The 26,250-nt window shown below is 41.9% G+C and overlaps 1 protein-coding gene across 1 annotated transcript; it reads left to right on the top strand.

Moving 5' to 3' along the window:
* On the top strand, window positions 1-25,620 carry LOC126237182 (dehydrogenase/reductase SDR family member 11-like). The gene is made up of 6 exons (XM_049947058.1): window positions 1-167; window positions 2,975-3,137; window positions 8,811-8,940; window positions 14,443-14,572; window positions 17,174-17,317; window positions 25,523-25,620. Exons 1-6 carry the CDS (start codon window positions 30-32, stop codon window positions 25,565-25,567), a joined length of 750 nt encoding a protein of 249 aa, XP_049803015.1. The 5' UTR covers window positions 1-29; the 3' UTR covers window positions 25,568-25,620.
* Window positions 25,621-26,250: the final 630 nt, after the last annotated feature.

The following is a 26,250-nucleotide window of genomic DNA, read 5'->3' as shown; positions in this document are numbered from 1 at the left end:
GACAGCAGCAGTAGACAGCAGCATCAGACATGGGCATCGAGAAGTACGCTGGCCGCGTGGCCTTGGTTACTGGCGCCAGTTCCGGCATGGGCGCCGCTATCGCTCAGGAGCTGCTAAAGAACGGCATCCACGTGGTCGGCCTCGCCAGGAGGGTGGAACTGATCAAGGTCAGTCTGTGGAACACTCCTAACTACATTTAGGTCCTTCCTCAAGAATACGAGGGACGGTTCAGCAAATCCTTTCGGAAGGAATTCTCACATACTTCTGTGTAGGAGGGGCTATTACTGTATAAACATATTTCCGTATATTGTCACGATAAATCCACAGCTATTCTTCAGCGTTTCAGCAAGAGACGCCACAGTTCATCATTCTTCAGAACTGTGTAGCATACTGTTTACACAGAGTCGACAGTGATGGGCGATCACCCACCGAAAGGTTAACAAAATGTGTTGACATACTGCAATTGACAGTTTTCTAGTTCCCCCCGAGAGGCCCAATTAATGCTTATATGATAACTACCTTACGTTAGTAGATCGGAGAATACAATCTTTCACAGTTCCATTGTTGAAGATATCGTTACTAATAACCCAGATATATTCAAACACTTCGCCGGCCGAAGTGGCCGTGCGGTTAAAGGCGCTGCAGTCTGGAACCGCAAGACCACTACGGTCGCAGGTTCGAATCCTGCCTCGGGCATGGATGTTTGTGATGTCCTTAGGTTAGTTAGGTTTAACTAGTTCTAAGTTCTAGGGGACTAATGACCTCAGCAGTTGAGTCCCATAGTGCTCAGAGCCATTTGAACCATTTGAATCAAACACTTCATCACGATAAATCCGTATTTATTCCTTTTATGTATTTGGCAAGAGACTCGACAGTTCATCATTCCTGAGACGTGTGAGGCAAATAGGAACACACTGTCCTCGGCACTGAACGATCAGCGAATCTCCCCTGTTTGTCATGTTGCATCTACCTATTGTTCTAGTTCCTCGAGAGATGCCTATTTATCTGAATGTATGTAGTTACATTACATTATGTTTTCCATAGGAAAAGAAATAAAATTTATTTATGCTGTGAAGTCAAAGAAAATAAACCAAAGCTATTATAAACTCGCTGTAACATTAATTTAAGTTCCTTGCAAATAACGTTTTTAGTTTCCATTTAGAAGCAAGATTAACTAACTGCTTGCATACACCCACTCTTCAGGAGGCAACTGAAAATTACCTGAGAGAGTAACATGGCGGCCTCCAAACCACTCTTCTTGAGCATCCAAAATGTACACCAGATCCTAAAAAAATCAGGCTACGACCTTAATAAATATGTATTGGCGGAAAAAAATTGGTTCAATAATTCGTGGTACTCTAACTTCTGACCACACTCAAATTTTGACATCCTCTACATGTCACTGATCAGGATTTTCAATAGCCGGCCGCTGTAACCGAGCGGTTCTAGGCGCATCAGTCTGGAACCACGCTGCTCCTAAGGTAGCAGGTTCGAATCCTGCCTCGACACGGATGTGTGTGATGTAGTTAGATTAGTTAGGTTTAAGCAGTTCTAAGTCTAGGGGACTGATGACCTCAGATGTTAAGTCCCGTAGTGCTTAGAGCCATTTGAACCATTTTGATTTCCAAAACTGCAACGTTCATTGGACCGTTACCGTTTAAAATGTATATAAGTGATGTAGTACAAAGCGTCGTATGCTCTGTAAGACTGCTCGCAGACGATTTGGTTGTCTATTTCAAAATGACAACGCCAGAAGACAGTAGCGATTTGCAGAATCGTCGCAGGATTGAAGAATGGTACAAGGCTCCGGCAGTGGAATGTGAACGCAAATGAATGTAACATATTGCGCATACCTAGGAAGAGATAGCCATTATTGTACAACTACACTATTGATGAGAAATTGCTAAGAACGGCATCTACCGTAAAATATTTAGGAGTAACTATCCAGAGCGACGTTTAGTGGAATGATCGCTTAAAACAAACTGAAGTAAAAACAGATCTGAGAGAGATCACAGCAAGAATCTTATGGAAATATAGAAATTCTTCCAATCCGTATGTGGCATACAGCAAACCAGTGCTTAACAGTATTGGTTAAAAACAGTCTTGGTTGCAGTTTTAGTTTTTTTTTTTTTTTCAACTACGCTTTTCGCCTTATTTAGGCATCTTCAGGTTATCTTTTCTAGCTGGACGCGAGAGGAACCAAGATCTGCATAACGCGTTCCCGTTCACAGGAGCGAGTCACATTGCAACCAAGACTGTTTTTAACCAATACTATTATGGAAATATAGCTCATCCACGAAGGAAGTGGCTTCTTCGACCGGTTCTTGACCATTTTTCATCTATATTGGGTCTTCACCAGGTAGGACTGATAGAAGAGATAGGGATGATCCAATGAAGAGCTGCCTGTTTTGTCAGTCGGCGCTAGAGCGTTACTGGGATGCTCAACAAACTCCATTGGAGGACGTTAAAAGAGTTTGCTGGTTGAAATTTAGAGAAAGCGCTTTCCGGGAAGAGTTGGACAACATGTACATCTTGCGTGATGACGACGACTAGAAAATTCGAGAAATTAGAGTCAATGCAGAGGCGTAACGACAACCATTCTTTCCTCGCGCTATTCGCGGTAGCAGTATTTAAGTTGGTCAATGGCACACTAACTTTAGTTTGTCAGGTTTCTGTTTGAATTCGTGAACAGCGGTGTTTGTAGCAGAGGCCACTGCCACAACAATATGAAGAGTTAAACAGCACAACGATTTTCCCACTCTTCTTTCCAATCTCGTCTACTTGATTCTCAGTTAAAACCGGTACGCCACCTGCCACAGTGTCCACATAAAGGGCCGAAGAGTCACGCGGCTGCAGACTACCTACAGTGGTGCTGATTCTGTGGTAGAGCAACTTATCAGTGCCGTGTTTCATATCACTGTTGACATTATTATCTCATGAACCACTTAAAATCATTCTTTCTGTTTTTTCTTAGGCTCTTGAAGTGAAGGGGTCGCCGGGCAAACTGTACGCTCTTCAGGGAGACGTGGGAAAAGAAGAAAGTATCCTCTCAGCTTTCAAGTGGATTAGGGAGAACCTCAATGGAGTCGACATCCTCGTCAACAGCGCCGGTGCCGACTACGACACTGATTTTATATGTATGTATGCAAACAGAAAATCAAATATTTCCATTACATTTTAATGAATTTACGTTGAATTAATGTATAAATGATCATAAATGTGGAGGAACGCATTATCAATCATCGTGGCAGGTTAAAACTGTTTGCTGCACCAAGTATCGAAGTTGTGACCTTTGCCTTTTATGGGCTAGTGCTCTACAAAATGAGCTGCCAAAGCACAACTTACGACACGTGAGTCTATCTTGGGTAGCTCACTTGGCGGACCACTTGCCGATGAACAGCAAAGGTCTCGATTTCGAGAGTCGGTTCGGTACTCAGTTTTAATCTGCCAGAATGTTTCATCTGCGCACACACTGCTGCAAAGAGAAAATTCATTATGAATGCATTTTCAGCTACAGTAAATATTTACTAATGTTGCAGCATATCTGTACGTTTTAATGTCAACAAAGAAGTACTTCAAGACAAAGAGACGAATCAGACGTGCGTAGCTACTGCGAACGGAATTAACGCCTACTGGTCCGGCACTCTGGCTGTGTAAGTAGGCTGTTTAGGATTTTATATTGGTAACGCCATGTAGCGCTCTATATGAAAATCACTGGCTGTGCTGTGTGCAGTCTGCGGCTGGGTGGCATTGTTATAATATTCTCCATTGTAGTGTTGGGCTGTTGGCTGTTAACAGCGCATAGCGTTGGCAGTTGGAGGTGAGCCGCCAGCAGTGGTGGATGTGGGGAGAGAGATGGCGGAGTTTTGAAATTTGTAAGACTGGTTGTCATGAACTGCTATATATATTATGACTTTTGAACACTAGTAAGGTAAATACATTGTTTGTTCTCTATCAAAATCTTTCATTTGCTAACTATGCATATCAGTAGTTAGTGCCTTCGGTAGTTTGAATCTTTTATTTAGCTGGCAGTAGTGGCGCTCGCTGTATTGCTGTAGCTTGAGTAACGAAGATTTTTGTGAGGTAAGTGATTTGTGAAAGGTATAGGTTAATGTTAGTCAGGGCCATTCTTTTGTAGGGATTTTTGAAAGTCAGATTGCGTTGCGCTAAAAATATTGTGTGTCAGTTTAAGCACAGTCATGTATAATTGTTCTAAGGGGACGTTTCATAGCTGGTTTGGCTGCAGCCTCAAAGCGTGTCGCCCACACTCGTGTAGCAAACGGCGGGCTTGCTTTCTGAGCTGTTATTCCACAAAAACACAATAAATGTTTTATACAATTTACGTGACTATTATAGTATGTGACGACTGTGGTTAAAATGAAATTTAACATAAAAAATGGCTGGCGAGTTCCAAATTATGAATGGCAGATTGAGTATCCTCATTGACAACTACCGAAAGTAGCACAAAGGCCAAAAGAAAAAGAGGTCTTAAAAGCGTGTTGGCTTCAGAAGAGTCATTGTGTATTGTGGGCAATACGTGGACCGGCACGTATTAAGTCCGTCGTCATAGTGTTTGAGCTCATCAGTGTATAACCTTCGACCCCGTCGTGTTTTGTGGTATTGCTTTACTAGAGTCTTTCTCTTTTCTACTTTTCTAGTCTATTAAGAGCTATCACTTAGCATCCATAAACGTCTTTTCCATACTATAAACATAGCCAAGGATCCATATGGAGTCTTTTAAGGCGAGACATCAAGCAGAAAATAAACATAAGATCAGTTCTTCAGTTGCATAAAAATCTACAAAATCACATTACTTACTTACTACGCCAGACAAGCTGCAGTCGGACTTTGGCCTCGTCGATCAAGCGCTTCCATCTTCCTCAGTCCAAGTACTCTTCTTCAGCCTGTCCCATCATACTCACGTCCCGTTTGATCCCGTCAATCCATCTCAGCCGCTGTCTTCCCCTCGGCTTGTTGCCTTCCTTTACTGTCTTCTTCCACCACCTGCCTTGTCATCTGACCTTCTCGACACATTACTTGCCAATAACACTTCAATCTCTATTCTATAATCACACCTACAATGTTCAGCGACTTTTCCAGCTGCAGCAATTCGCTGTTTTTTTTCTTTTTCTCCAGTCTTTTCCACCCTTCACTGATCCAAAAATTTGTCTCACAATAGAACTCTCAATCTAGATCTCTGCTCTAGTATTACTGCCCTGTGAATCATAATCTGCTTCCCGGGTGCAAACCTTGGCACGTTTCCTGCTTAATTCTTGCTTTTATTTCCTGGTCTGTCTCATTCCTTTCACTGAGTACTGGCACAAGATACACTCCTGGAAATTGAAATAAGAACACCGTGAATTCATTGTCCCAGGAAGGGGAAACTTTATTGACACATTCCTGGGGTCAGATACATCACATGATCACACTGACAGAACCACAGGCACATAGACACAGGCAACAGAGCATGCACAATGTCGGCACTAGTACAGTGTATATCCACCTTTCGCAGCAATGCAGGCTGCTATTCTCCCATGGAGACGATCGTAGAGATGCTGGATGTAGTCCTGTGGAACGGCTTGCCATGCCATTTCCACCTGGCTCCGCAGTTGGACCAGCGTTCGTGCTGGACGTGCAGACCGCGTGAGACGACGCTTCATCCAGTCCCAAACATGCTCAATGGGGGACAGATCCGGAGATCTTGCTGGCCAGGGTAGTTGACTTACACCTTCTAGAGCACGTTGGGTGGCACGGGATACATGCGGACGTGCATTGTCCTGTTGGAACAGCAAGTTCCCTTGCCGGTCTAGGAATGGTAGAACGATGGGTTCGATGACGGTTTGGATGTACCGTGCACTATTCAGTGTCCCCTCGACGATCACCAGTGGTGTGCGGCCAGTGTAGGAGATCGCTCCCCACACCATGATGCCGGGTGTTGGCCCTGTGTGCCTCGGTCGTATGCAGTCCTGATTGTGGCGCTCACCTGCACGGCGCCAAACACGCATACGACCATCATTGGCACCAAGGCAGAAGCGACTCTCATCGCTGAAGACGACACGTCTCCATTCGTCCCTCCATTCACGCCTGTCGCGACACCACTGGAGGCGGGCTGCACGATGTTGGGGCGTGAGCGGAAGACGGCCTAACGGTGTGCGGGACCGTAGCCCAGCTTCATGGAGACGGTTGCGAATGGTCCTCGCCGATACCCCAGGAGCAACAGTGTCCCTAATTTGCTGGGAAGTGGCGGTGCGGTCCCCTACGGCACTGCGTAGGATCCTACGGTCTTGGCGTGCATCCGTGCGTCGCTGCGGTCCGGTCCCAGGTCGACGGGCACGTGCACCTTCCGCCGACCACTGGCGACAACATCGATGTACTGTGGAGACCTCACGCCCCACGTGTTGAGCAATTCGGCGGTACGTCCACCCGGCCTCCCGCATGCCCACTATACGCCCTCGCTCAAAGTCCGTCAACTGCACATACGGTTCACGTCCACGCTGTCGCGGCATGCTACCAGTGTTAAAGACTGCGATGGAGCTCCGTATGCCACGGCAAACTGGCTGACAGTGACGGCGGCGGTGCACAAATGCTGCGCAGCTAGCGCCATTCGACGGCCAACACCGTGGTTCCTGGTGTGTCCGCTGTGCCGTGCGTGTGATCATTGCTTGTACAGCCCTCTCGCAGTGTCCGGAGCAAGTATGGTGGGTCTGACACACCGGTGTCAATGTGTTCTTTTTTCCATTTCCAGGAGTATATTTCAACTCTCTCGCCTTTCAAAGATCTTACCATCCACGTCTAAAGGTCTGTTAACATTCTAACTGCTCACTAAAAGGTATTTGCTCTTATCCATATTCGTCTTAAAACCTCCTCTCATTGCCTCTCTCATTAATACTCTTGTCATCTGAAGCACATCGTGTTCTGCGCAATTAGAACTACATCGTCCGCATAGGCCATGGTACTGATCCTTCTGCCCAGCTGTAGTCAAGATTGTTTCCTTTCTCAGTGCTCTTTCCAGAATCACATTAAACAGAAAAGTGGGGGGGGGCGGTGGAGATGGGGGAGGGTAAGGGCAGGCATTCTCCCTATCGCACCCCAGTACTCACGTTGATCGTCTCTTCTGACATCTTTTAATTCACTTTAACCGTGCTTGTTGTTTCTTCTATACGTGCTTTTGTTAGTTATATCAGTTTTCTTGGAACCATTGCCCTTTCCAGTTCATGCCATACCCTAAATCTTTGGATACTTCCTAATATCATGTTGGACCTCTTTCCGAGGTGAGGTGCAGCAACTCGACGTGGCTTGGACTCAACAAGTGGTTGGAAATCCCCTGCAGAAATACTGAACCATGCTGTCTCTGGTCCCGTCCGTAACTGCAGAAGTGTTGCTGGTGCAGGATTTTGTGCACCACTGGCCACTCGATTATGTCCGATAAATGTTCGATACTATTCATGCCGGGCGATCAGGGTTGCCGAATCATTTGCTCGTTCTGTCCAGAATGTTCTTCAAACCAATCGAGAACAATTGTGGCCCTGTGACATGGCGCATTGTTATCCATAGAAGTTCCATCGTTGTTTGGGAAAATGAAGTCTATGAATGGCTGAAAATGGTCTTCAAGTAGCCGTATATAGCCATTTCCAATGAATGATCGATTCAGTTGCACCAGGCGACCGAGTCTATGCCATGTAAGCCGCGCCTCGCTAACTTCTTACCTGTTTTCTTCAGTTTAGTTCAAAATGTGGTCTCGCCAGAATGCGTCAATTTTATAGATTCTAAGTGTAAAGAAAATGTTTTTCGGTGGATGGAGGATGTTTTCAGTGATATACATCAAGAAGCGGACGAAAAAGACGACGATTTTTCAAATGCCAATGATCACAGTTCTGCTATCGGAGGACCATTCAAAGAAGGAACTTCAGGACAACTGTGATGTTGACAACTCAATTTCTCCAATAAAATACATAATGTGTTAGTTAAAATAAAATGTGTAGGGATTGGCGATAAAGAAAAATATAGATCCCAGTAGTGAATGTCAATTTTGCAGACTTTCTTTTTGTATCTATTTTGATGTGCAAGTTTAAACTCTCTAATGTAGCTTTATGTAAAAATTTACTTTATACAAAGATACTACAATTTTCAGGACGTAAGATTACGTTCTCTAACAGTTCGTTTATGTGTACTATTTAAAGAAGTACACGAAAAGTAAAATATTGCAGTTTTTATTTAGTGCTATTAAATTAACAATGAGTATTTCAACAACACTTAAATACTTGTAAAAATAAATGTTATTTAACTTAAATGAACAATTTCAGACGATTTGGGCATTAAATATCAGTTTAAATGTAAGAGCCGCAGAGACCCCACATCATGATATACGTTACAAAAGAGTCACCTCGTGAGTTAAGTGCTAATTTTATTACGTTTACACTGTCGAAAAATCTGTCAAAACTATTGATACCGAGTAACAAAATATGGTGACATTCGTATTAACGAAAACGCCTTCATTGTTTACAGTTACAAAACAAAAGTGTAGTTAATATGTGGTAGAAATTTCCTATCTCTGTCCTAAAAAGCTTCTAAGGTAACGAGTCACGATCAATGTAAATTCAACGTGGGCACGACACGTACCAGGTCTCCTCTTAATTTATTTTCTTGATAGATTTCTTTATAAGCATAAATCCCCATATTATTGCCTGTGAAGTGTGAAACGTACTTTTTACCTGCTTCTTTCTCTAATACTGGTGTGTCAAAACTGCGATTTAAATTATGTAACCATATTTAGAAAAGTGACTGATGCTCATCTGTGTTGACTTACACAGCCGGTAAAACAGAACACTGGAGACAGATGATGGAGGTGAACGAGCTTGGCCTGGCCATCTGCAGCAGGGAGGCGGTCCAGGACATGATGAGGAGGGGCGTCGACGACGGCTTCATCATCCACATCAGCAGGTAGGAGCCAGCGCTTACACGATGAGGCTCGTAACACACACACACAGTGTACAAATTTTTGTGAATAATTCCGTAAGTAGAAACTACAATAGTAAGCGCAGTGCGACGAACTATAATAGTGATTCATCTGTCACCCCACCAGTTCTTAGCGTCCTTGTTGCCATTTTTATATGCACTATTTCTCTTCTCTTAATGACAGCCACCTCGGACACTAACGTTTGCCAAAATTCTTGGTAGCCACAAATCGAATGTTTACTGACAATGAGTTCGCAAACTCGATAATGATTATGAACATTGCTACAATCTTTGTTCTCATAACGTCTGCGTACGTGGCAGGTGTATTTACTGATGCCAAATTTAATTGCGTTCGATTTCAGTGCCAGGTAGCTGGACCTTCAGGTTCCTTACAAGGATGCAAGAACTGTCACAAGTCGGAAGACTCCTTACTCACACACCCACACACCAGAACAATTGTAGGTTTAGTCTCAAAATTGCACCCTTGTCAAGTTCTTGAAGTTGCAGCTACTTAGCACTGATATCGAGAGCGTGTAAATCTAACAAAAATTAATACAGTGGAGTGGAGAAAGAGAAAGATAAACATGGGGAGATGGGAACATGTTTCTGGGTTTTTAAAACTTAGCCTTTTGCAAAACACGATTTTTTTCCTTTTTTGTTCTTTACACAAAGATATTTTGTCACCCAAGTCTCATCCGTTTATTCAGTACAGTATTATTAAACACTTTTGGTTGGTTTTCTATTTCACATATAGAAACTATAGGACGGGCATTTTTATTTTCTTGTGAGTACTCACATGAAATGCTTTAATTTTACAAATAGACTGCGCAGGTCACCCACCTTTTATGCGTTTAATGGCTTGACAGCTTGTCATCTCCAAATCAGTCGTAAGAATATCTTTAACTAGGAATATCTTTGACTGAAGAGTAAATATGTTTATGTACTTTTTCCGAGACTAGCGGTAGAAGTTTATGGTTCTAATACCGTACGTTACACACGAAGGATGCACAATACAACGGAAATCGTAGTTATAAACATATTACATAGCAAAACTTAAATGTAGATGTCCGCTCATTGGTTTGAAATTGTGTTAGTCTATCTGATTGATACTAATTTTTAAATCTCTTTGAATATCGCTGTGGATTCGTATCTGAGTTATTCTCAGGGGGAGTGGGAATTTTCCATCCTATGGTGGAAACACTATTGACAGCATGTGTTCTCCATTACTTTGGAACCAGGGAAGATGCTTGACGTCAACAATTTTATTCCATAATTCTTTTCAACACCTGCCCAATGATGCAAACACTAATAAAAATTATCAAAGTATCTACCAATAAGAGTGCGATCCTCGACACTAACTTCTGATATATGGTTATGAATATTACAGTGGACTAATAACCTTCTAAAGACGTTAACAGATGAAATTAATGGCGTAATGTAAACATGCTGTATATTCCCTTCACAACGGCACCTTTAACACAAATTACAGGCAAAGTGTGACCTGCAGTATTAAACCACGATTGCCAAAAATTTACCTGGAGAACAGTGAATGGGAACGATCTAGTAAAGGTCGGCCATGTAAGAGAGCTGCTGAAAGAACGATGAGGAAGAGTTCGTAATTATTTTGTCAAATAGAGATTTTACTAGATTTAATTTCAAAAATGATAGCATTGTGAAATATTTCCATAAAAACACTCATCCCCTATTTCGACCCTTTATGGGTTGAATTTCCAAAAACAGTGAAACGCTTCTTTTTATTTCTAGCTGAGAAGCCAAATTCAGATCTTCATAGATTTAACTTTAAAAATGTTCTCATACTGAAATATTTTCGTAAAACGTGTTATCCCTAATTTCAAACCACTAGGGACTGACTTTCCAAAACGACACTGAAACATGTTTTCTTTACGTGCAAGAAATGTAGCGTTAAAAATACTGTAGTAGTTTTTTGATAATGATTCATTTTCTGAAAATACTTCGAACCACTAATTCACTCGCATAGGGGAAAAACTTCTAAAAATGCTGAAACATATACTTCTTTGTTTCACACCGAGAAACCAAATACCAATTTTCGCAGGTCTAGCCTCAAAATTGCCTTAATAGCGACATGTTAAAAAAACTTTCACCCCCTGTCAGCCCTTAGGGGTGAAATTTCCAAAAATCCCTTCTTAAACGACGTCAAGAATAGGAAATTAACACCCTCGGCAAATTTCAATTTTCCATCCTTAGTAGTTTGGGCTGTGGCAATTATGAATCACTGAGTGCGTGAGTCCGTCAGTCGGGACATTGCATTTTATATTTTGTAGAGGTGTAGTTTGTCCACATGACAAATGTAGTGGGAATGCCGTTTACCCTGATCAGAGTTTTCCACCTCCAAGTCCTCCTTGAGGAACGACTAACGCCTAATGCCGTTTTTGCGGTGAGTCAAAAGTGTAGATTTCGGAGGCGCAAGATACGGGCTGTACAGTGAATGGGGGATAGCAGAGTAGTGCGTTTTCCTGTGCGGCAGAATTTTTTGTCGAAGTAACCCGCATTCGTGAAGTATAAAGATGAATTTGGAGCAGTTCGTGCGCCCTTTCCTCGTCACGGACCTCCAAGTTTCGTAAGTGTTTCAGTATATCACTGACTGTCGATGATATAGCGATTCCACAATATCTTCGTGAATGACGACGATTACATTATAAAAATTAGTTACCACGACTCAGTGTGGCGATCGTTCGAACAACATTTTAGGCCGAGTAGATCTGCTGTCATTTCATGGGTTTATTCTTCGGTTCCAGGAAGTAAGAATACAGTGACAATAGCTAAGGAACAACTCACTTGCTAAGAAACAACTATCGGTTGCTACGGAACAACCGACCAATGATAGTAAGAGGAATGTGGACGTGTTAACTGCATGCGAATCCTTTGTACAAACGCTCTGTATGCATTCAACAGTTCATGCAGTACGGTGTGTGACGAAGTTTTTGTGGAAACTATTAGTGTGACTTCCGTGGTACGGCAAGACATCTGCAGGACATCGAGTTCTTACGATCGTGAACGAACAGTTGGACGGTTCGAAGCCGGTCAAAGTTTCACTACAGTAATGCGTGTGTCCAAAAGTGTCATCCCGCTACTAAACTACTGGCCAAGTGCGAGAAGGTCTCGCACACTTAGGGTTACGTACAATCTTAATTACGTGTATAGACAGTCCATCAATTCCGTGAATCGAACATCTCGACTATTTTTGCTTGTTATCAACATTGATACTGGCAGGATATCTCTCTCAGGTATTCCAAGATTGTCAAGATAGTTCTAAATTCAATAATATGTCACCTAAAGTCATGTGACAGGGAGACGACCGTTACTATAGTAATTACTAGTTCTCCATTCAGATTGACTTCGTCGCAGTGATAAAAGACATCAGGCAAGGAATGACTACTGCTCGTATAACGCGTTTCGGAATTTATCGATCATCAGATATCCAGGAGCGGTTACTGACCGTAGATACAGCGCTTGAAGTTGTATGTGAAAGAAAAATTCTCAGTGCAGCCACAAATGGACAAAAACAGACAAGGCCACAGGACCGAAGGGATCGTTGTCAGTTTACGTAGATATTTAACGTTTGGGTCAGCTCCTCTTTTCACCAAACCCCACAGCAAATCTCTCGAACCACTAACTTTGACCAGTGACTGGGTCAAAGAAGAGGTGATACACAAAACTAGCGTCCAGTGTCAGTGACATCCATGTCTTGTAGAACCTGAGAATATATTTACCATGTCATTGTGTTTCTACGATGGTAGTTAGAAGGTTGTATTTCAGAATATGAACTTTACTTCAACGTCATAATTATCTTTGAAGCTGTCGATCACTTTTTCTTAAAAAAACTACAGTCTTTCTTCTTCGTCTCGTTCTTCTTCTTCTTCGAGCCTCACTGTTAGAATGTTATATCATTCTGGTATCATGATTTCTGTTTTAAGTCATTTACAACTTTATTTTTGTAGATGAGTGCATTACCCTGTCATTCCTTTAAAAAGAAATATTTCGTACATTTCTTGGCCTTTTATATTAGTTTGGGGGGGGGGGGGGTAGTCAGTTTGGTGACGCAATGATCACTCGCCTTAAGCGCGATATCGTCTACACATTTCGACATTTTTATGTTGAACCTGCAGTTTTTTTAACGATGTCTAATTGTAATTATTATCATATTATTATTATTACTGTATTGGCTAGTTCTTTGCATTGAAAACACTGAAATAGTCTTCTGTTACTAGCGACGACTTCGGGGCTTTTAGCAAAACCCGCTTGAGTAAAGAAATAAGCTCTTGAAAAATCCATTTTATACCTTGAAGCCAGTGTAAGGCTCAATGCGTTCTTCCAATTTTTATAACTGTACGTTTTCTTTTCTTGTTGGCAGTGTGATTTGTCTTTCCTTCGTTAACATTGTACTTTCTTATTTAAATTTAGTAGCACAAAAATTCGCACTGGAGGGAGAGGAAACATTACAGTTCTGAGATAAACGTTATAAGGTATCTAGAACAGAATGACTTCCTCCGGTCTAGTCAGCATTGGTCTGAGAACCAAACCCGCGTTTTTGTCGCATGACGTCACGGGAACCTTGGATCCAGGTAATGAGTCGAATGCTACTTTCATTGCCTTCTGGAAAGTATTTCACTTTGCATCACACCAACGCTTATTAATGAAAGGTCGAAGATATACAGTATCGAAAGAGATTTGCGAGTGGATTAACAAGTTTTAGTAAGGAGGTTCCAACATGTTGGGTAAAGAGTCATCGAGAGATTATAATAACTTCTGGTCTGCCCAGAGAACTGTATTAGGAGCCTTGCTATTCGTGTTATTTATTGATGGTCTGGCAGACATTATCATCAACTCATACTTTCTGCAGATGCTGAAGTTATCCTGCAATGAAGTACTACCTGAAAAGAAACTGCAGAAATGTCCCAAAAGATACTGAAAAAGTTTCAAAGGGATGCCATTATTGGTTACTTGTTTTAAATATTCAAAGATATTAAACTATGCACTTTACAAAACGCAAAAACAAAGTATCCTATGAGTACAATAACTATGACTCACAGCTGGGAATAGTCAATTCATTCAAATACTTTGACGTAGCAATCTGTCGCGATGTGAAAAGGAATGATCGCATAGGCTCAGTACCAGATAAAGCAGGTGACAGACTGCGGTTTTTTGGTAGGACGATGAAACAGCCTAGTTGTCTGGCACGTGAAGATAGACACAGACTATCCCGCAAACCCTTGCTACAAAATTTCAAGAGTCAATGTTGAGTAGTCTAGACCCCCGACGTACCGTTCTTTTAGGGACTGCTAGGACAAGGTTCAATTAATTACAGTTCATGCAGAGGCAGTTTAGTAGTCAATCTTGCTGTCCGCCTTTGTTCTGCCATTAATTTCACAGTAGTTTGCAGAATGAGAACTTGATATGGAGCAACCTGAGCTTCGGCGACGCTTTATGAGTGACTTTCCTTTCCAGCATTTCGGCCCATATCCCGACGCTGAGTGACGGCCTCGGGATGCACTCAGCCAACAAGTCAGCCGTGAGGGTCATGGCTGAAGGACTCAGGAAGGACCTCGTCGCCAGAAAGAGCAACATTCGTGTTGGGGTAAGACAACATTTCTCACCCTTTCAATGATTTTTTGATTAATATGTTGCTACGGTGGTTTTCAGTCTGAAGACTGGTACTATGCAGTGATCCACGCTAAGCTATCCTGACCACTTCTCTGAATAACTACTGTAGCCGACATCCATTTGAGGACGATTGTTTAAGCCAAACTTTGTTCTCTCTCTGAAATTTTTACCAACACACACTTTTCTTCATAATATGTCTCAGGATGTTTGCAATCAAACATTCCGTTCTTTTAGTCAATCTATGCCATACATCTCATTTTTTCCCAATTCGATCGATTCGTTACCTTCTTCTTAGTTATTTGATCCAGACATCTGATCTTTAACATTAAAAAAGCGTCTGTTCTCTCCTTGCGAGGCTGAGGGAATTGGATAGAAAATAAGACACTGAACGCAGTAGATGAGTTTTATTATTTGGGCACCAAAAAGACTGACGATGGACGTAGTAGAGAGGACACAACATGCGGACTGGCAATAGCAAGGAAGGCCAGAGACCAGTTATGGACGTAGTAGAGGGGACACAAAATGCGGGCTGGCAATAGCAATTTGTGTCCTCTCTACTACGTCCACCGTCAGTCTTTTTGGTGCCCAAATAATAAAACTCATCTATTGCGTTCAGTGTCTTATTTTCTATCCAATTCCCTTAGCCTCGCCTGATGTAATTCGACAGCATTATATTGTGCTTGTTTTCATTTTGTTTTTTCAAAATACTATCCATTCCGTTAACTGCTCTTCCAACACTTCTGCAGTTTCTGACAGAATGACGATGTCATCAGCAAACGTAAAAGTATTTATTTCTTCATCCTAAAGTTTGACTTCATCTCTTTCACAGACGCTTTTCAACTTCTGCTTCTGTCCTTCGACTCAACTGCAGTCTGGCTTCTGCGCAAGTGGTAAATAAATTTTTGCTCCTTGTATTTCATCCCTACTAGTCTCGGAGTTTCAAATACCCGCCAGGGTAGCCGAGAGCGCTAACCACTGCTTCCTGGACTCAGAGAGGCGCGCCGGCCCCAGATAGAGTCCACCCGGCGGATTAACGACGGAGGCCGGTATGCCAGCCAGCCTGGATGTGGTTTTTAGGCGGTTTTCCGCATCCCGTTAGGTGAATAACGGGCTGGTCCCCAAGTTCCGCCTCAATTATACGCGTCGCAGACATTTGAAACACGTCCGCACCATTTCACGCTTACAATAGACACAGACAGTTGGGGTACACTGATTCCGTCCTGGGGGGTATGGCGTGGCGGCAGGAAGGGCATCCGGCCATCCCTAAAAACTAACATTGCCAAATCCGTGCCAAATCCGTTGTAACCACGCCGACCCTGCGACCGCTGTGGTACTATGGCGTAAGCGAAAGAAAGAAAGAGAGTCTCAGAGTTTCAAATACACTATTACAGTAAACATTTTCAAATTATTTGTCTTTGTATTCCTCCACCTTTCCGGAACTCAAAATGACCTTCCACGAGGTTGGCGGCTAGCAGGTTTTTCATTCTCCCGTAAATAATTTTGGCCCATATTTTGCAACCACGACTTATCGAACTAATGGTTCGGTAATACTTGCTAATGTCAGTTATCGCTTTCTTTTCGCTTAGTACTGTTTTGCCATCTTAATTCTCGATATTCCTACAGCTACTTCTCTCTTCTCCAAAGGTCTTTTTAATTTTCCAACAGGGGGCGTCTTCATTCCCCATGCTACTACAACTTTGCATTTCTCCTCCTGCCATTCCTTCTATGCCATATTCCTCTTTCTGTCACGCTTATTTTTTTATTTTCTGACAGTAAAATTCAGTATCTCGCCTGTTATGCAAGAACATTGAACTCGGACTTATCCTTTGGCTCTATGACTCTATGCTTCCGTGACTATTTCATCTTACTTTCCCTTGTTTCAGTCGATCGTTGCTTAATGCTACCTTTGATATTGGTTCTTTTCATTATGAGTTTATTCCGGCACACGGTTTTAATCTGCCAGGAAGTTTAATGTGGAGTTCATAAACGATAAAGTAAGGTTGTAATCCACATAAGCAACTAGTTTCGAAATATCTGTCTTAATCTATAGTTAAATAACATATCGGATGTAAAATAAACACAGTAATACAATTTTGGTAATTGTAAGTTTTTCAGACTACGTTACATATGAACAGGGACAAATATCTGCCAGGAAGTTTCAGGGACAAATATATTTTTACAGCAGTAGACAAGTACATATTTAACAAAACTGGGTGCTATATTGAGACTCTGTTTGACCATCCCATGTGAAAGGCGGCCTCGAATCTCAGTCTCAGACATAATTTTGTCAAAATTTATTAGTGTAGGTATTACTCTAGCTTAGAAGAAAAGATTTCAGCTCAAGTATAGGTATATTTAGTAAGAAGGTACATTTCCAACGAGATGTATAATAACAAAACATACTGTGACCGAATTAGGTTTTCCCGATTTAAAAAAAAATCTAGGATACCATTTACTGAAAAATTGCAATATGTAAAATACATAACAAAATTCCTTCGTATTCAAAACAGAATTACAAACATCATCTATCGCTGTACATATATGGAAAACTAACATTTAATTCCTCTCTTTGCAGCAAATTTCTCCGGGGGTCGTGTTAACCAATGCGATGAACCAGTCTGAAAGGTGGGCACAGACATTCAAATCAATGCCCTACTTGGAAGCGGAAGATATAGCAAAAGCCGTGGTCTATATGCTTTCCCAGCACCCCAGGGTTCAAGTGAGTTTTTCTGCTACTGCAAGTTACCTTATTCTAGAGATATTCGAAAATTTCCATTTAAATTTTATTAGTAGTGCACATATGTGTAGTTTAATGATTACTTATAAAACAAGTACTTATGGAGATGGTAATCGTCCACACATTCAAAAATATTTACCCAAGCAGTAACCGCATTTCAGTGCCCGCCAAGGGAAATCGACAGTGATTTATTGACAACAGTGTGAGAAGGAGGAACACGTTTTGTTGGTTATCCATCGCTATTCTAATAGGGGTATGGATGCGTGCCCTGGTAACGGATTTGTGTGGTGAAATAAGGTGAAGTCATGAATGAAGAAGAAGGAGAAAAAGAAGAAGAAGAATGGAATGAATCTGAAGTCACTAAAATTGGGATGGGGCAAAAATGTGTGAAAAGGAATCATCATGAGATTTTGTTAGAACTATGTGGAATAATAGTTGCCTAAGACATAACTTTCCCCTGTATGTAGACGCTTGTTTCTTATTTTCAGCTTCTAGTTGGGGTAACTCATTTCTTACCAAGTGAATCAACACTAGTGTAAATAGTATGTTTCGCATTTGTTGTTTTGTTTCACACGTATTTGCGTTGATCAACAATGCAAGAAAGAGAAAGGAATCGCGTGACTTGTAACTATTGCGACGGGCTGTATTTTGTTCCATTCTTTGAACTCTTTCAAGCAAAAGATGAATGTCTACCTCCTACTCCACTGTAAAATTTTGTTGATCTCAACAAACAACTATACAAGTGGAGCAGCGATGAAGTTTAAACAAAAGAAAGTGATCAACTCGTCAGGTTGAGGTAGCGGGAATAGTGTCAAAATTTGCTTTGGTGCCAGTTACATTAGTTGTCCTAGTCAGGAAGTTCATAATGAGATATTATAGTTTGGCCGCCTCAACACATTGCAACACAACTATTTGTGGTGGCAAGACCAGAGACGACAAGGGAAGTTCACACACACATGTTATAAACCTCTTTCCGGAATTCAAGGGGGGAGTATGCTTTTATAACTCAGTGATCAGTTAAAAACAGCAATACCTCGTCAGTTAGAATAGTAGCAAATGCTTTCGGAGTTTTTCGTGGGACTTTATATACAATAACTCCATTCTGCTGACTATAAGAGATTTGAATTCTAGTATACGTGGACTTAGAAATATTTCCAACAAATTTGCATGAATTGCAATGGTACTTTCTGTCCTATGTGCTGTCGACACACCATACCTCAAAGGTAGAACACTGCAATTCCGAATAAAATCGCAAAAGCCGTTTTCTTCCGTCAGTCTACCGTTCGTAAAATGTAATTCTGCTAGAACAGTAAAATGTGTGGCCCTATTCTTCTGTGAAATACGAATAAAACTGAGCTAAATTTAAGAAAGCTCAAACCATTTATCAATCACCAAAAACCTTACTTTTTCATACGTTTGATATATTCCGAATGGTCTATCAGTCTGTCATCACGTTTAGGCCTACCCCTGTATTCGTTTTGCAATGAAAGTTTTCCTTTCAAGGCAGTCATTCATTTACTCCTGTTTCACACATGTTGAGGTACTATGCCATCGTGTCAAGTGTTTTTCGTCACTTTCTCACTATGAACCACTGCCAATGTGAGTAATTTGGTAGTAGATAAACCTATAGCATTTAACAAAGTCAAGTCTACCGGTTCAGATAGCATACCAGTTAAGTTCCTTTAAGAGTATCCTGATATAAACTGAGGTGAATAAGCATGGGACAGCGAAAAGCACATGGCGGTCGTATCGCGTTCACAAGGTATGCTGTCGTACACAGAGAAGTTGCAGCACTAGAAAATTGCAGCGAAATGCAGGAAGATCTGCAGCGGATAGGCACTTGGTGCAGGGAGTGGCAACTGACCCTTAACATACACAAATGTAATGTATTGCGAATACATAGAAAGAAGGATCCTTTATTGTATGATTATATGATAGCGGAACAAACACTGGTGGCAGCTACTTCTGTAAAATATCTGGGAGTATGCGTACGGAACGATTTGAAGTGGAATGATCACATAAAATTAATTGTTGATAAGGCGGGTGCCGGGTTGAGATTCATTGGGAGAGTCCTTAGAAAATGTAGTCCATCAACAAAGGAGGTGGCTTACAAAACACTCGTTCGACCTATACTTGAGTATTGCTCATCACTGTGGGACCCGTACCAGGTCGGGTTGACAGAGGAGATAGAGAAGATCCAAAGAAGAGCGGCGCGTTTCGTCACAGGGTTATTTGGTAAGCGTGATAGCGTTACGGAGATGTTTAGCAAACTCAAGTGGCAGACTCTTCAAGAGAGGCGCTCTGCATCGCGGTGTAGCTTGCTGTCCAGGTTTCGAGAGGGTGCGTTTCTGGATGGGGTATCGAATATATTGGCTCAAATGGCTCTGAGCACTATGGGACTTAACATCTACGGTCATCAGTCCCCTAGAACTTAGAACTACTTAAACCTAACTAACCTAAGGACAGCACACAACACCCAGCCATCACGAGGCAGAGAAAATCCCTGACCCCGCCGGGAATCGAACCCGGGAACCCGGGCGTGGGAAGCGAGAACGCTACCGCACGACCACGAGATGCGGGCTCGAATATATTGCTTCTCCTACTTATACCTCCGGAGGCGAGAACGAATGTAAAATTAGAGAGATTCGAGCACGCACGGAGGCTTTCCGGCAGTCGTTCTTCCCGCGAACCATACGCTTCTGGAACAGGAAAGGGAGGTAAAGACAGTGGCACGTAAAGTGCCCTCCGCCACACACCGTTGGGTAGCTTGCGGAGTATAAAAGTAGATGTAGATGTAGATGTAGGTATAAAATATCAGTGCATTGGAGGAGTTGTCGTTTGCACTCAGGTGATTCAAGTGTAAAGATTGCTGACGTCATTATGGACGCACGACCATAATTAACAGACCTTTTGCGCGGAATGGTAGTTCGAGCTAGACGCATTGGACATTCACTTTCGGAAAACGTTGGGGAATTCAATATTCCGTGATCTACAGTATGAAGAGTGTGCTGAGAATACCACATTTCATGCATTACCTCTCACCATGGACAACGCAGTGGCCGGCAGAGCAGCTACGTTGCGTAGAGTAGTCAGTGCTAACAGACAAGTAACATATCAGCGCACACTCCGCTGCAGAGTGAAAATTTCATTCTGTAAGTAGTGCGTGAAGCAGCCGTAGAAATCAATGTGGGACGTACGAGGAACATAACATAACATGAACCCATAGAACATTTACGGGACATAATGAGAGATCAGTTCGTGCACAAAATCCTGCACCGGCTACACATTCGCAATTATGAGCGGCTACAGAGACATCATGTCACTGTATTTCTGCAGGGGACTTCGAATAACTAGAAGTGTCCATGCCGTGTCTAGCTGCTGCAGTACGCGGGGCTAAAGGATGTCCGACACGATATTAGGACGTACGCTTTGACTTTTGTCACCTCAGTGTAATAACTACTTACGTAGAAATCATATACAATCGCTCACTCGACGAAAATAACGTACGAAAAGACTGTAAAGTTTCCTAGGCCTTATTAATACTCAAGAAAGGGATTTGCAATAATCCGCTGACATTTACATTGATTTGAAGTAGAGTTTTGGAACATATATTTTGTTCCAACATTACGAATTACCTTGAAGTTGCTGTCAGGTCTTCGGATGAAGCAATTGTGTCACTATTGAATTCACGATATCCATTGATTTATGGCGCTATACGACATGTTTGTTTATTTGGACAGAAGCGTATGGAACCTAAAGATGGCGTAATGAAGTGCCGAAATTGGTAGCCTTGAGCATAAAATAAAATAATTTCTTAAAGTACACGGCTGTTGTTGAATTTTATTGATAATGAAGGTAGTTCACAGATTCAGAAAATATCGCTCTTGTGTAACGCAACTAGCTGTTTCCTCGTACCATAGGGGATCTCATGTTGGCTCACTATTTCTAGATTCTCCGAATGCTTTTGTCACGGTTCGTCGCAAAAAACCACTAATCAAATTGCGTGCCTAATGAGTATCGACTCATTTATGCAACTGGATTCGTGATTTCCTGTCACAGAGGTTAAAGTACGTCGTAATGACCGAAAATCGAGGAGTGAAACAGAAGTGATATCTGGCGTTGCCCAAGAAGGTGTCACAGGCTCTCCGCTGTTCCTAATCTAAGTAAATGACTTAGGAGACAATCTGAGTTGTGCGTTTGGATTTTTTGCTGATGATGCAGTGATTTATTGTCTAGAAAAGTTATCAGTAGATCAAAACCAATTGCAAAATGACTTTGACGCAAAAAGTGGCAGTTCCCTTGGAATACGAGGTGTGGCTAGAAAAAAACCGGACTAGTACTGGTGAAACAATAAAACGAATGCAATAAGGCTGAAAGTCGCGTGGCCTGTCAAGTGACTCTCGCTCCGCCTACTGCTCGCGTTTCATCTGCCTCCTGCACTCAGTCTGCCCGTGGCGTCTGTTTTAAGTAGTTGACGTTTTGTCTGTGCGTCGGAAAATGTTGAGTGTACAGAAAGAACAGCGTGTTAACATCAAATTTTGTTTCAAACTAGGAAAATCTGCAAGTGAAACGTTTGTAATGTTACAACAAGTGTACGGCGATGATTGTTTATCGCGAACACAAGTGTTTGAGTGGTTTAAACGATTTAAAGATGGCCGCGAAGACACCAGTGATGACACTCGCACTGGCAGACCATTGTCAGCAAAAACTGATGCAAACATTGAAAAAATCGGTAAACTTGTTCGACAAGATCGCCGTTTAACAATCAGAGCAGTGTCTGAGTTAACAGGAGTTGACAAGGAAAGTGTTAGGCAGATTCTTCATGAAAGTTTCAACATGAATAAAGTGTGTTCAAAAATGGTTCCAAAGTGTCTCACAATTGAACAGAAGGAACGCCGAAGAATGATTTGTTCTGACATCCTGGAAAACATTGAAAGTGATCCCACCTTCTTACAAAATGTTATTACTTGCGGTGAATCGTGGTTTTTTACTTACAATCCCGAAACTAAACGCCAATCGATGCATTGGAAAACTCCTGGTTCTCCACGACAAAAAAAAGCACGAATGTCAAAATCGAAATTCAAGGCAATGATGATTGTTTTTTTTTTTTTGACATCAAAGGGATTGTGCACATTGATTGGGTACCAGGGGGAGAAACAGTGAATCAGCATTACTACATTAGCGTCCTGGCTACCCTACGTGAGCGAGTACGGAGAAAACGGAACGATTTGTGGAGAACAAAGTCATGGATCCTTCACCAAGACAATGCCCCAGCTCACAGTGCGTTGTCAGTGAAGACGTTTTTGGCAAAACACAACATTCCCATCTTAGATCATCCACCCTACTCACCTGATTTGGCCCCCTGTGACTTTTTTCTTTTCCCTAAAGTCAAGTCAGCTTTGAAAGGAACTAGATTTGAGACTGTTGAAGCAGTAAAAGAAAAAGCGACGGAAGTAATGTATGGACTTACCGAAAATGATCTGCAGCATTGCTATGAACAGTGGAAAATTCGTATGGAGCGGTGTAGAGACCGAGGAGGAGAGTACATTGAAGGAGATAACATGAAATTGTAAATAATTGTAAATAAATGTTTTTTCCAGCATCAGTCCGGTTTTTTTCTAGCCGCACCTCGTAAGGAAAAATGTGAGATCATTCACATGAGTGCGGAAAGAAATCCATTCAGTTTCGGTTACACGATAAATCACAAAAATTTAAAGACTGTCTGTTCGACTAAATATCTAAGAATGACAATTACTAAAAACTTAAAATGAAACGAATTCGAGGCGCCTCGTGCAATGTTTCTGTCTCGGCAAACTGAAATTAATTCCAGACTCTGTGCACAAATTTAGAGTCCAAATCAACTTCAGACGCAAAAATAAAAGTTCTCCTGAACTGCTGGCAGAAATAAATCAGAGTCCTGGCTATAGAAGCAAAATCTTAAAGCCCAACGAACTAAGTGTCGCGACTGACGACACAGAATATCTCGGTCACCGAAAACGTGTGCAGCTAGTATACCACCCAGACAACATAACTTTTGCCTCTTCAGCTTCACACCAAACTGTGAGCGACTGCGAGGTGGCCGTCGCCCTTTTAAGGCCCCAGACCTCCCCCTCATGGAAACACCCAGAACCTACGTCGCCTAATGTGTTGTACATTCAACAGGCTGATTCACAACCTTTAATACATGCAAGATATCCAAAACCTGATTGCGCTATTAGCTGTGCACTAAAATCCTAAGCATGACTGAAACTTTACACATAATTTTACTATCTAGAGAAGTATCTGGAAAGTGTAGCTAACTCTTGCAAATAAAATGTTTCTGATTGACAATGTTGTTTCCATTTAGCGACCGATCGGAATTTAATTTCTGGACAACCCTCGTATATGAGAAGATACAGCTCCAAGAAGATTTATGTACCTGAACTTCAGCATATCATTAATAACTTTTCTAATATTTGTGTTACAAAGAAGATCAAGTGCTTATTGTGGCTCGTAGTAATGCATCACGATAGATCTACTCACATGTAACATATCATAACTGATTAAGTTGTGAGACACTTTTTAACTTTGATTAAAATCAGCATATAATTCAATAAAAGATACACAAACCATTAGCAATGCAGCATGTGTTGGCGGACATAATGACAAGCCACGTCCAACATTTACTCTCTAAGCTTTAATTTATTATTTATTAATTTGCATAGTTTCACCTGTAAGTTAAAAATTATTACAACTAGCATAATTCTGAGCAGTGCAATGGAAAGAGGAGGAAAAGTCTCATAAGAAAATGACGCCACATACATATTTACTGTAATAAGTTACAGCACAGAGGCTAAGAACTGATTTTTAACACTGCAACAAAACTTTGCATATATTTAACTTTAAATTTTGGACGATGGTGCTTTCCGATAATGCTCTACGCTGGTCTATAGCGCGTAGCCTGCACCCAAGTGTTGTCTTCGTATCCAGCGTTTCATGTGAACAGCGATGATACCCAGGACGAGCCAATTAGGGCTGTGTTGTGGGTGATCGAACACTTCCCATCGAAAAGGCTGTAGGAGCGTCTTCACTGTCCCTACAGAGTGTAGCTGATAATTGCCATCAAGAAAGAAGTGCATGGCAGTTGTGTTAGATGGGTTGCATACATTAAGGCGAAGCGTCTCAGTGGGCTCTCCTACTTGGTGGGAGACATCGTTGTTGTAGGCACCTTTACTCGCTCACAGTGCGCTCGCAACTGAAAAGAGCGTCTTGATGCGATCTACAGTCATACTAGAAACGCTACCCAACACATCTATGCAAAGCTTCATCACGTTTTCACTGTGGTGTCCATTTCGCGACCGATCGGAACTTACTTTCTGGACAACCCACCTATATTAATCACAACAAATCTCGGCTGCATACTGGCAGAAGATCTTTGATCTCCTCTTTAATTTGACACCTCGTCCTTCTGTGTATCTATCATGGTTTGTGCCGCAAGGTGATCAAACGGGAGCAGTGGAACGGTACCGACTGGGCATGCTAGCGGCGGAAGTGACGTAGCACCAGCTGGTTTGAGTCTGACAGGTCCACGTGGCACGGCCGGCCACTGCCGGTGGTCAGCCACGTGGCACAGGGAGCCGCTATGCGACTCGCTGACCACGGCCCTGGCTGGAGCCTACAATAATGTAAAATTAACGTCTTGCAGCATATACTCACCCAGCAGCGGAATGAACTTGTGATGTCATCCTCTGTCACCGTCCCAATGCTTTGTCATAGAATAAGTCAGACGCAGTCGACCTGGTCCCTTCTGCCCACTAGTGGGCGTTCAAGCATTCATGGTGGGCAGCAGGCGGTTTGGTTGTTAAAAGCATTTCCGTTAGCTTTACAAAAAAAAAAAAAAAAAAAAAAAATTGACATAAAGTAGTTGGTAGGTAATAGGTTATACGATTTAACTTGCAATAATTCTGCTTTATCATTTTCACCAAGTAGCGTTTTTTCCCTATTTTATAAATCACCATTACTGTGGAGCCGGTGGGCGGTTAGAGAATTTTTCTACTGTCAGAGATGCAGAAGCTGGCGATAGGTAAGAAGTCCTGCTCCAAGTCAATGAAAAAAATAGCAGCTATGGAAACCGAATTTATTTAGCATATACTATCATTATTTTATTCCCTAATTCTCTACTTAACTAATACATTTAATTTGTTTCAGGTTCATGACATCATTATCCGGCCAACAGGAGAATTTTACGGATGATTTTGCACTGAACGTTTCTTTCAATGACTGTAATTTCTGATTTTAAGGTTAATAAAACAACTGTTTTAAAACTTCATATGTACTAATTGCTTTGTATACATATTCCATCAAAGTATTTAAAGATGAACTTCACACTGCCAAGCCTGTTACGCAATATGAAGTCCTTTCCTAGTTCTATGTGTTCTACTGCCTTCCCTACGCATTGAGTACTACAGTCATGCTGATGGCCAATGTGTAGTCATTTAATAATTTATGGTGGGAGACGAAGGTCGTCTCTCTCCACGAAAGCTGACCATGTGTGTTCTAGTGCCTTTCCACGCCGAGCTACAGTCTGAGAAATGTAAGCATGAGCTATCTGACAGCTGATGAATGTTACTTAACGGAAATATAGGAAATAATGGGTAATGATCTGAACCTCACACCCAGAATCGCCTGCCGAAGTATTAACCCCATAAATATATTATATGTTATTGAACCAACATTTAACCACGATTAAAGCATTATCAGGCAAACGTATCCAGTCATGAACATCCAGGTCAGTACAATAACAAACTGCATCATCAAAGTGAAACACGCAAATTTTAAGTTCAGTATACATTTCCTGACGTAAATGAAACGAACAGCATAGTGAACGCATTATTGTACCCAAGATAGACACGAAGCCCACGCCTACCACAGTGGTA

This window comes from Schistocerca nitens, chromosome 2 (assembly GCF_023898315.1).
Source record: "Schistocerca nitens isolate TAMUIC-IGC-003100 chromosome 2, iqSchNite1.1, whole genome shotgun sequence".
In the NCBI taxonomy this organism is placed as follows: Eukaryota; Metazoa; Arthropoda; class Insecta; order Orthoptera; family Acrididae; genus Schistocerca; species Schistocerca nitens.
Note: the sequence above shows the minus strand (reverse complement) of the source record. Positions and strands in the feature narration are given on the sequence as shown.

Coding starts and splice junctions, on each gene's coding strand:
- LOC126237182 (XM_049947058.1), top strand. CDS start 30: ATGGGCATCGAGAAGTACGCTGGCCGCGTGGCCTTGGTTACTGGCGCC. Junction 168..2,974: donor GGAGGGTGGAACTGATCAAG/GTCAGTCTGTGG, acceptor GTTTTTTCTTAG/GCTCTTGAAGTGAAGGGGTC. Junction 14,573..17,173: donor AGAGCAACATTCGTGTTGGG/GTAAGACAACAT, acceptor CTCTCTTTGCAG/CAAATTTCTCCGGGGGTCGT.